The sequence below is a fragment of the Pterocles gutturalis genome, unplaced genomic scaffold, assembly GCF_000699245.1.
Source record: "Pterocles gutturalis isolate BGI_N339 unplaced genomic scaffold, ASM69924v1 scaffold13166, whole genome shotgun sequence".
In the NCBI taxonomy this organism is placed as follows: domain Eukaryota; kingdom Metazoa; phylum Chordata; class Aves; order Pterocliformes; family Pteroclidae; genus Pterocles; species Pterocles gutturalis.
In genome coordinates, this window is record NW_010100545.1 from 1 (window position 1) to 12,275 (window position 12,275).

The 12,275-nt window shown below is 45.7% G+C and overlaps 1 protein-coding gene across 1 annotated transcript in view; it reads left to right on the forward strand.

Moving 5' to 3' along the window:
* Positions 1 to 2,724: 2,724 nt before the first annotated feature.
* The window catches only part of LOC104466736 (sucrase-isomaltase, intestinal-like), a gene marked incomplete at both ends in the record, with an annotated part of 42,001 nt that continues 32,450 nt past the window's right edge, over positions 2,725 to 12,275 (forward strand). Inside the window, 5 exon segments of the mRNA XM_010080265.1 lie at positions 2,725 to 2,835; positions 2,837 to 2,857; positions 2,859 to 2,883; positions 3,558 to 3,654; positions 4,672 to 4,784. Of these exon segments, the coding sequence (XP_010078567.1) occupies positions 2,725 to 2,835; positions 2,837 to 2,857; positions 2,859 to 2,883; positions 3,558 to 3,654; positions 4,672 to 4,784 (367 nt within the window).

Here is a 12,275-nt window from a genome sequence, read left to right on the forward strand (position 1 = left end):
TCATACAATTGGCCTCAGCCCATCGCTCTGGCCTGTCCAGATCCCTCTGAAAAGCTTTCCTACCCTCAAGGAGATCAACACACCCACTCAAATTGGTGTCATCAGCAAACTTACTGAGGGAGCACTCAATCCCCTCATCCAGGTCATTGATAAAGATGTTAAACAGGACAGGCCCAAAACCGATCCCTGGGGAACACCACTGGTGACCGGCCATCACCTGGACTTCACTCCGTTCACCATGACTCTCTGGGCTCGGCCGTAGGACAGTAGGACTGTTGGAGAAGAACCACGCAGATTCCTGCACACATGGTGTCATTTTACACTCCCCCATTTTGTTCCTTCTATCTGCTTTAAACCAACAGGAGAGGAGGTAGAGAATTATATAATTTTCTTTTATTGTCTCCAAGTGTTTAAGGAATGACAGACATAAGTTTTTAATTTGATTGTTGTTTGCCAACACAACACAAACACACATAAAGTAACACAACAGCTTATCGTAGTGCACTGCAGAGCGCAGGGGCAGCCACTTGGAAGTGGAGGCAGAGAGAGGTGCCAGGGGAAAACCTGTCCGTGCCTTCCTTCAGACAGAGAAGACATAATGGTGCCTGGAAAAAAAGAAGGAGTCTTTACCAGTCTTTTATGTCACAGTTAATGCTGTATTGAGTGCATGGCCATTCTGGCAAGTGGAGGTCTAAGGAAAGATGAGGCTGATGGCAAATGATGGCTGGCAGCACAGCATGGGGAGCTGCGCTGTCAGGGTGGCAGCCCCCAGGGAGATGAGTGATGGAGGGGTGCAGAGAGGGGCACTGTTTTGGTGATGCCATGCACAAGTTGAGTGTGTGACAGGGGTCCAAGGTATAAGGTATAAAACAGTTTCTCCATGCCATTTAAAGATGTGGTGGGGCAGAGGGGTTGTTCATAGGGTTGCACTTTGCACACCCCAGTGACCCTCCCGGACAGACTTGGTGAGCAGAAGGAGTACATTTAATGCCGTGGTAACACTGACTGCTCTCACGATGAGAAATGTCAGTGCCATAATGTGGGTACCACGAATGTACAAAGCCTCATGTCCTCTGAACAGGCATCATGGAGAGTGCTCAATGAATTAGGATGGATATTTAAGCTCTTCTGAAAGCATTTCCCCTCCGGCATTCTTTGCTTTTTGCGTAACCCTGTGGTCTGCTCAGAGCAGTGACTGTGCCTGCTCTGACACAGAGCAGAGCTACGTGACGGCGCTCCTTTGGACAGGAATACAGCTCCAGAGCCCAGCCCTGTCCCTACACAGCAGCAGCCTCTTGCAGAAAGGCATCTGTTCGCTAAGGGCTGGATCTGATTCTCAGGGATATTTTGTGTGCATTAACCTTCCTGCAAGAAAATAACTATTCAGTACTGCATGTAGGTGGAGGAGATGATGGAAGAGAGGGAGAGATGCTGCTGGCAAACAACCAAATCAAGACTTAAATACAAATTCTTACTTTTCTTGTTTTCAGAAGGGCCAAATAGACTTTTTCAAAATAACATAGACCCTTCAGTACATGTGCTTGACTTAGGACTTGTTTGGGACATTTTAGGGACAGACTGTTGCTTGCCTTTTGCATGGAGAGGTAGGAAGGTGCCTTGGGCATCCCTGTGAGTCGTTGTCCTTCCTTCCTTTCCCCTGGGAGAGCAGAGCTGCCCGAGGCTGACATGGTGGGAGCAGCAGTGCCCTACCAGTCTTCCCAAGCAGGGGTGCCAGTGGCACGGGTGGCAGCCAGGGCTCACCAGGGAGTGCTCCCCTCGCAGGGGTAGTGCTGCTCCCCATCAACACAGCCCGTCTTCCACTTGTCTGATTTACTGGTCAATTTGATCAACCATTTAATTTTGACAAAATCATTGACAAAAGACCATTAAGAGGAGAGTTATGCCACTTCTACTCTCTGTGGCTTTGGCTCATTTATTTTAATTAGCTATAACAAATTCATGGTTAAACAAGGCTCAAGAGGGTGCTGTCTAAATGTGGTACTCATGGCATACACAGTACCATTAACGAAACACTTCTCCACAGCTTGACTATGTTCTCCTCCATCTAGCTTGCAGCTCATTATAGCACTAGAGATAGGAAACAGAATGTAACACCTAATTAAAATGTGAGCCTGTGTCCACAGATGATTCAATAGAAATAAAGGTATTAAGCTGGCGACAGAAGCAGGAGAGAGTCATCACAATAAAAACATATAATTCAAGTAGAGTCTGAAGGAAGCTATCCCTCTGCTTTAGGCACCTGCATGAAGCTGTGGGTAACATGAGTATTCACGTCCTCCTCCAGCAAAGCATTAAAAAAGTAAAAATTGATAACAACTAAATGTTGTTCTCATTAAGAATTCTGAACCCCACTGCATAATAACAATTTTTAGCCTGCCCCCTTGGTAGTCATAGAAATAGCATAAGCAACCACTTATTTTGGTACTAGGATTATAGATAGTGTCTTCTCTTATTTTAGTTGTTCTTTTCAAAACTGTACTGATGCATTTTATTGTATAAGTAGATGAGATGTCTGCAGCCATTGCAGGATCAGTTTATTGTGTGTTAGGTTAAGCATGTTAGAGGCATGCATAGAATTTAATGTTTTTTTAATATTGTTACTCTCCAAAATATAGGAAAAAAGTATAAATAACCAGATATGAATTTAAAATTACTCATACAAAAGATAAGCAAACTAATCATGTCTTTCTCTGTCTGTCGCAGGTGGGACAGTCCCCTGGTTGATCTGCTTTTCTCCAACCAGTATCTTCAGATCACAACTACTGTGCCATCCACTTCGGTGTACGGGTTTGGTGAACATGAGCACCCATCCTTCAAGCACAGCATGGACTTCATTACCTATGGCATAAACAGGCACCAAAGGTAATTCATTTCATGCAACACTTTGTCCTGAACTTGCCTCACAAAAAGGAGATGGCGAGATACAACTTTGCTGAGGGAGCGCCTCTCTCTGTATGGTAACACTGCTGATGTGAATCAATGGCAAACACAGAACGTCACAGGTTTTGCAGGTGTCATAAGTTTTAATTAAATTATAAAGCTGTGAGTAATTTTGAGGGGACTTTGAAACCTTTCATCAGAAGCTTTCTCACAGTGAAGTTAGTTTTCAGGAAAAGGTGTTTTGTGTGCCAATATCCTGGTTCAGGAAAGTATTTCGTTTCATGTTGGATCAATCCCTGTTCATTCAAACACGATGGACTTCAGCAGGGCTCATTAGATGTTTGGCTAAACTGGGGTCAGTGGTTGATGAGTCTATTTTAACTAGCAAAGTATTCCTTCTCCATGTCGTTTTAGAGGGTTTTGCAGAATATGGGGTCTAACTAGGAGTGACTAATAAGAACTGTGTTGAGGCACAAAAAAAACCTCTGCTATCAATTTGACTTTGCACCACTTCAGATAAGAAAATCCCCAACCTTTCAAAACAAGCCTCTTACTATGAATGAATTTGTTTCCTTCTCCTTGCATAGTACCTAGCTGACAAAAATGGTGAAAAATTGAAAAATCAAGCCATACCTAATGTGCTGCTTATGTTTCAGCCATTTGCCAACCTCTATGGAGTTCACCCTTTCTATATGTGTGTAGAAGCCGACTCCAACGCACATGGTGTTCTCCTTCTCAACTCCAATGCACAAGGTATATAGAAAGATGGTAATTAGTAAGTATAATAAACTGTTTTACTGATAGCCTTTTCAATGTGGTACAAATATGAGTCACCATTCCATAACTGAGGTTCCAGCAATTACTATGAAGTTTTCAAAGGGTTTTCATTAGAATAACTGTTTAACTAGGTAAGGTATTTTCAGTGAAAATATATGACTAATTTTTTTAAAAAAATAGATAGAGGAAAGAGAAGGTGGAAGAAATTTCCTCTGGGATTGGCATAAATGAAATCAATTTAGGTTAGTCCTGTCTTCTGTCTGTGGAGAATAGTTTTGTGCGTTGCCATGGTCACCTTACTGTATTAATCCAGTGGTATAATTTCAGAAAAGGAGAATCTCCACTCAGTCTATAAAATCAGTTTTCCTTGGCAGGCAATGACTTCCAATACGAAGACTAAAATAGCATAGAGGAACCCTAAACACAAGCTTGTGGTTCCTTTTTGTGTAAAGGAAATTGAGACAAAAGGATCTGTGCAATCTGCTCTGTGTGAGTTTCTGTGATTTATTGCTGAACAATGCCAGTCTGAAAGTGGAAGTTACAGAAACACTGGACAACTTCTAGCCTACGTACAGGTCCTGTTTGCTCATCTGATCACATCCACAAGGCATTGAGTAGTGAATTGAATGTGTAGCCACCTCTGCCTGGGGATACATTTGTGCACAGAAGAGCCAAATGTGCATGCATCGAGGAGAGGATGATAGTTCAGTTGGAAGGGACCTACAATGATCATCTAGTCCAACTGCCTGACCACTTCAGGACTGACCAAAAGTTAAAGCATGTTATTAGGGTCATTGTCCAAATGCCTCTTAAACACTGACAGGTTTGGGGCATCGACCACCTCTCTAGGAAGCCTGTTCTGTGTTTGACCACCCTCTCGGTAAAGAAATGCTTCCTAGTGTCAAGTCTGAACGTTCCCTGATGCAGCTTTGAACCATTCCCACCCGTGGTATAGAGCTAGTTTGTACTGAGAACCTTTTTTTTACCTTTCAGATGTTTCTCTGAGTCCAAACCCATCCCTAACTTTCCGAACTATTGGAGGGATCCTTGACTTCTATGTCTTCCTTGGACCAACTCCTGAAAATGTAATTCAGCAGTACACAGAGGTTAGTGTATATGGCACACAGGGGAGCATCCTGGAACAAACTCCCATCAGTGTCTGGTGGTATCAGCAGGTAGTGCAGAATTTGTCCAATCTTACTCTTCTCTGGTACGTGATAGTTTTACAGTCTTCACTACATGACCATAACTGTTTTGACACTCTGCATGGAGAAAACAACCTAGGCAGAGCACAGGTGGGAATGTTTGGGAACTTTACATCTGCTGGTCTTTAGAGATGTTGAATGACTTCAAAGGCTTCAAGCCTTTATTTGCCAGTGGAATTTCTTGTTGATTTTGGAGCTGTCACTCTGGTTTTTACCGTTGAAAACCCATGTAATTGCACTGGAGAGCATTTATGTGGAAAAAAACATATTTACTGCTGTCTCAAAGAGCATAACTACTTGCTTTCCAATTGCCCATTTTTTTCAAAAGAACTGAAATTACACATCCAAATAGCTGTTTTGGGAGGGTACATGCAACTCTTATCCAGTGAGAGCCACCTAGAAAAAAGTAGTAGGTAGCATGTTCTTCCTGGTCAACAAATGCCAGGTCATGCATTAACTGGGCCCTTGCACAAAAAATTGACACCTCAGAACCAAGCTCTGTACATAAAAAAACCCATGCCAAGCCTAAAAAGAGTGTGGAACACCCCTGAGAAGGGGTGTGTCACTGTGACAAGGGGAATTCATGGGGGCAGAGCCTGAGGATGGAGCTCTAACTGGAGGTGCTGGGCAGCCTGCAGTAGGGTGTCCTGGAGCCGGGCAGCAGGAGCTCACAGTGAGATGTGCACAGGCTCTAACTTCCCCTCTGCCATCCCACCAAGAGGCCTGAGGTCTGACTTTCAGCAAACATTTTATCTTTCCTGGCTTTTTAAAGCCTCCATATCCCAGGTGTGCCTTCTTTTAAAGTGCCTGAAATGGGAACTGAAATACTGTGGTTTGGACCAAGGGAAAATGAGGTTTTAGCCCAGAAGGAAGGTATTGCTGAGTTCTGTTTTCCTTCCTTTCCAAGCAGACGTTCAGGTGGTGCCTCCCAGAGAGGTGGGAGGCTGCTGGTGCCCCTCCGCATCCTGCAGCAGGAGCGATTGCTCTGTCACTCAGAGTAGTTTCTGGCTCCCTCTGCGTGTCCTCCCCACCAGCCACATCCAACTCCGGTGCCACAGACCAACCAGCAAACTGGGTTTTGAACTTATACATTGTCAACCAACCAACCAAAAAAAAAAAAAAAAAACAACCCCAAACAAACAAAGTAAAGAGACTCTCCTCCTAGCCACAGCTTTGTGATCCCTGCAATGAAAGCACCTATTTCAGGGGAGTCGCTGCGGCAGTGCGATGGAGATTAGAGCCATTCCCATTTCTTTTCAAAGTCTTTCACTGGTGTTTGAAGGCAGCATTTCTGTGGCTTAGCAGGTGGCCAGCAGCTGAAAATAAAATGATAGAATTCTCACTCCCCAGCTGATGGGTACTGGCAGCTCACTTTCCACCCCTGCCTCTCCGGAAATGGAGCTGGAGTGAAAAAAACAAGGTAAAGGGGAGCTGGTGGGTGTCTCCTAACTAGACACGTCACGTGCCAGGACAAAAAATCCCCTGTTCTGTATTCTTTGAGCTTGCACTCAGCTCTCTAGGGAATCTTAAAGAACGCATGGTAGCAATTTCACAGTGAAATAATAACTTCTTCAGTAAACATCCTGAAATTCCCACATCGCAAATGTTACAACTACCATATTATTAGTCTCTAGGGTAATGATTTGGCTTTCATCTACCAGATATGTGGGAAGGTGAAAGAGACAGAAAATATTTAATTTTTCAATTGTATTTTCTGTCACACTGAGAGGACTCTCCTGCATGGTCATTTTCATGCCCTGGAGAAGGAGAGGGGGTGGAAGGGAGCAGTGTGACCGATGTCTGCAGGGCACTGCTCAGCACCACCCCTCAGCTTTCTCGGCTGTTTGCATGGGTCCCCTCTTGGAAGCAGTGTTTGGGAACTCCCAGCTGTGGGGGACTGGTGGGGTGAGGCTGCCCTGCTGCATTGAGCTCCTTAGGGGAATGGTACCTGCCTCCCACCTCTGCAAGCACCTGCCCAAAGTCACTGCACGGGGCTTTTTGCAGGGACCTCCCATTCCATCCTCTGCAGGATGGACCCAGTGGTACAGAGCAAAGTGCTCCCTACCTTTCTCAAACATTTGGTGCTGTTGCCTTCAGTGCCACTTCAAGACGTGGGCAACTCCCCTGGCCCCCACTGTCCTTGTTGCTGTGGAAGATTTAGGAGCTGAGCTCTGCTCAGTGCTTTTATGCACCTCCCTCCAAAACAGTGAGTTAGGGCAGCTCTGTAATGAAGCTCTTTACTGGGTCTCTGGAGTATGCAAGCTTTCCCCATGCACCTCTCCAGGTTGCTGCCAGCACCTGGGGGTGGCTTACAGGCTCTTGCCCAGAGCCACTGCTGTATGGACAGCTTGGGGTAGCTGGGCTATGCCAGGAGCAGGTCTCCCTGTGTGGTGATCAGGAATGATTGCAGGTGCCGTGCCAGGGCCACCAGCTGCTCCGTGCATCCTCAGGGTGAGGACAGGTGGCAGTGAAAGCCATGGTGGCCCCGGGTGCCAGCCTGGCCCAGGCTAATCTGCTTTAAATGGGCTCCAAGGGTGACACAGGGAGTGGGAAGAGAGCAGAGGGCTGAATGCTGGTGGCCCTGTCCCCACTGCTGTGTCTTGTACAGAGCAGATATGGGCTGTAGGATGTATCCTACCAGTGGATGTGGATAGCAGTGGATAGCAGTGACAGGGGCTATCAGGTGTGTGCTGAGCATCACGTGATGGGAAGAAGAAATCTCCATCTCGATTCTTTTGCTCCCTCCTGTCCCTGAGCCTGGCTGTGAGGAGTGCTGCTCCTGGCACATCAGAGACAGTCCTGCCACAGCTATATATATATATTTGACAGTAATCACACTTATCTCCTACTACAGAAGAGGTCTGGTGTGCAGAACAGTTATATAACACAAATCTCACTTTTTGTGGCAACCACCTTGGTTTGCAGGAGAATGGGAAAAAGCAGTAATAAGCTAAAGAACTCAGCCACTGACCTGAGCCTAGGTGAGGTTCTACAGCCAGACCTGATACCAGGCCACCATTGCCAAGTCCACTGGTGGCCTTTCGGGACAGAGTAACGTTGCACAGCAGTAGCGTATGAGCTCCATAAGAAGACACTTGGGAAAGTTACAGTTCAACAAATGGACATGTAACAGCTGGTGGGTGTAGTGAACACCAAGAATTTGTTACTTTGTCACAAATTATCTGATGACAAATTTTAAGAAAGTATACTGCGTGTCTCCTAATTCTGTTCTTAGAGCAAATTGCTGGTTTACTTCCTCCTTAAAGAGCTATAGGATAGTGCTGGATGGAAGGGACCTCAGGAGGTCTCTTGTCCAACCTCCTCTTTAAGAGGTAACATGGGGAACCTGCTTGTACCTACAGTTTATAACAGATGATTCAGTGAGAGTCTCGCAGCTGAATCTTGGGTTCTCTGAGAAAGCCTATGCAGCTGATAAGTGTTTGTGCAGCAAAGAACAAGGTTTGAAGACTTTGGCATTGAAAATCCTTAAAATTTTGAGAGTCCTGAGGTTGTGAGCATCTTCCTAATGGTTCAGCTGTTGCATGGCCTTTCTTCTTGCTCTCCTAAAACAAAGTTCAACTTCTGTTCATAGACTTAGAGTGAAGGTTACCCCCTGCCTGACTAGGTGCCCACAGCACTCACCTGCCTGCCTCAGCCATAGGGGATGAGCTGGATACAGATATCTGGGCCATAGGAGCACTTGTGTAATTTAGCCGTTGTGTGACTATCCAAACACACTATTTCTATGTCTAAATCCAGAGCATTAGCCCAGATTTTTATAGTTTCCGCCTACAGCTCTTCCTTAAAGAAAGGAAATTTAAGCATATATCAAGCTTCAAGAGTAATTTTATATGGCAAATTAGGGTGCAAGATTAGCAATCATTCATGTTGAGCCCCTGTACCTGCATTGCTGGAAATTTCAGCTCCTTTGTAAGTGTCGGAAGAGTATCATCTCTCTTTACGGCCTGTATGAATAGGGTATAACTGTTCAGCTGCCTTTCTCACATCAAAGTCTTTGGTCACAGTGTTAGTAGAATAGGATTGTGAGTTACTATATAGCATTTAAAACTTGGTTGATATGCTTGATGCTCATGGTAATAATGTTATTTATCCAATAACCCAGCACAGGGAAAGTGAATAGACATCACCTGCTCCCTGGGCACAGATTTTAGCTGCTGGGTATATATGTTTTCACTCAACTTTGTTTTTACTGCAAAACACTTCCAGGGTAACTCCTAGATTCATCAGGTCTCAGGTGCATCTGAAAAAACGTGAAAAAAAAATTTACATAATGCGAAGTTATGTAAACCTGGAAAAACTAACAGTGAATTTATTAAACAACACCAGGAGTTATTTAAGAACCAAGTGCAGGAGGAATTGTGGTACAGAAAATAGGATCTATTTTTTTTTTTCTGCTTTTGCACTACTGTATCTTCACATTTATTTTTTCTCAGTTTGGATACCCCATATGTTTGCTGTTTCTGCACTTTTTATGTTTTCCTCCCTCAGTTCCCTTGCCATACCTCATTTACCTTTTCTGATTCTATAGGATTCAATTTTGCCAAGCAGGCTTTCTCTGCCTACTGCATTTTATGATCATTTGTATGCAGAATGCAACCTATATGAATTAACTAGATCCTAAATATATATCAAATCAAACATGAGTTTTCAGGTTTGCAAAATTACATCCCTGCCTCTGCTGATCAATCTGCAAGTAGGTACCATATGTCAGTTACTTTATCAGGAAGCTTCAGGGGGATCCATTAGAGAGAGTCCACAGCATAATTAGAAAAAAGAACATTTGTTTTCCCAGCTGTCCTGTTTTCATCCTTCCTCTTCAAATGTTCTGCTGATTTCAATTAAGCTCACCATAGATGCGCCAGCCCGGTGAACCTGGGGAACTAATTGCTTTAAAACTTCATATCTTGCTTGCAAGGTGTATTTTCTTCAGTTTGTTCAGCTGTAAACCCAAACTCCTCAAGGGAAGCTGTCATAAAATACCACCTCACTGCGGGGCAGCCCTGGGGTCCACAGATAAGACAGCACCATTGCACAAGGGCCTGCAGCTGAACGGCAGAAAACCCCAGCGCTGGGGACATGGCCCTTTGGAAGCACCCTGGGTGGCATGCTGGTGGCCAGAGCTCCACCTCCAGCTCCACTGGCATTCACCTGGGTGCTCGACAGGACCCATGGGCAGAAGGTTGTGCACCTCATTGTATTGACAGTGTCCCAGGCTGTCCTTAGCTGGGAGCAAGCTGGCACATTGCAGAAGCCGGAGCAGGGCTGCCTGGCAGTTCCTGCTGCCTCTGCCCAGGCTGGTCAGCCCTGTGGCAGCTCCTGTTTCCCAGCCCACCTGGGGAGAGGCAGTGGCGCACTCCTCACTGCAGTGCTGGGTGCTGCACCAAGCACACATCCTGCCAGTGCACTGGGCTCTGTATTCAGCAGTAGGATTAATATCACTGGTTTTCCCCTTACTCTTGTCCAAGGAGAGAAGCCTGTGCACAAAACATTTTGTTTCTTTAAGTAGTTCTTTTGTTTTGGTCTGTCTTTTAAACCCTGTTTTTAGAGGTCACTCTGTTTACAGTAGAGACAGCAAGGGCAAAATGTGCAGCTACTTCAGGAGCACAGAGTGGTAGGCTTCATGGAGCTCATCTTGCAGCATTGGCTGGGCTAAAACAAGCTCTGCTGTCTCCTCAGATTAATTTATCCTCAATATGGCGAGTGCAGTTGTGATGGAGAAGCAGACTTCTCGCCCTGAGGCTTGCTGTGCTCTGTGGGACACCTCAGTGCCAGTTCACAAGGTGTCCAGGAGACTGTCCCGAGCCATGGCACCCCATTCAGCTCTCCATGGGAAACCCCAGCAGAACTCAAAGGATGGTCTGGGGGATCACGCACATCTGCACAAGCTGGAAATAACCAACGTCACATGTAACCAGACGAGACTGCACCATAGTGGCAACGGGGTCTCTCTGCCCACTGGCCTCCCCCTGCATAGTTGGAGGCAATCTCTGTCTGTGCAGAGCCTCTCCCGGCGAGGGCGCAGCGAAGCCTTAGTGTGGCTCTGTCAGCACCGTGCTGCTGTGTCAGCACCGTGCTGCTGGGTAGCTGCTCCTGGTTCCTCCCAAGGGCTTAGCCTCCAGCTAAGGTGGAGGTTGAAGTAGGTGTTGTGGAGGGTGAAGTGAGTTAAGCCTGGTGGAATGGGACGAGTAGGAGGTGTACAGGGCAGCTGTGCTGCTCAGCCAGCGCATCCCTCCTGGAGGGACTCAAATCATTAACTTCACCAGTTGTTCTGACCTCCTCATGGTTTTTCTTAGGTGAGATAGCAGCATCCCTACAAGCAAAAGCACACTGTGTAGCCAAATCTGTAATGCTTGGTGCTTACAGTTCACCTGTCTGTCCACAAGCCATTCTCATTTGGAAGCAATTTACCCTGTGTGTTCCCCCAGCTCAGGCACTTTAAAATATCCCCTGCTTTTCTGGGCTTCTCTCCTACATCTGTTTTTCTGTCCAGTGCAGTTCGCACATCCCACCAGCTCTAACATCTGTGACATATTTTAGAGCAATTTCAAGTTCAGCATTACTTTCCCGGGTCAGACTCTTACTGGAGAAAATAGAATCATAGAATGGTTTGGGTTGGAAAGGACCTTAAAGATCATCAAGTTCCAACCCCTCTGCGATGGGCAGGGACACCCTCCACTAGCCCAGGTTGCTCAAAGCCTCATCCAGCCTGGCCTTGAACACCTCCAGGGATGGGGCATCCACAGCTTCTCTGGGCAGCCTGTTCCAGTGTCTCACCACCCTCACAGTGAAAAATTTCTTCCTAATGTCTAGTCTGAATCTACCCTCTTTCACCTTATACCCGTTACCCCTTGTCCTCTCACTACACTCCCTGATAAAGAGTGCCTCCCCATCTCTCCTGTAGGCCCCCTTCAGGTACTGAAAGGCTGCTATTAGGTCTCCTTGGAGCCTTCTTTCCTCCAGGCTGAACAACTCCAACTCTTTCAGCCTGTCCTTATAGGGGAGGTGTTCCAGCCCTCTGACCAATTTAGTGGCTCTCCTCTGGACTTTTCTCGGGAAGATGTGCCTTTGTGCATTGCGATCTCTAGAGAGCTTAGCAATGCAATAGATAAGAGTGCCAGGAGTGCCTCGTTTTATTTAATTAAATTATATGGGGTTTAGCTGCCAACATGCAAGTTTTGTTCTTATTAACTTCTTAGCATAATTACCTATATATGGAGATCCATCAGGAAATAAGGGAGGAATAGTTATTTAGCCAAAGGGAGTCAATAGCTGCAACTGATTAATAAGTCATGGGTGCTTACTAGCTACTTCATTTTCATGTATTGCCTGCAAGGATGTTAGAAATACTGAATGAAGGATCCAATTTCATGG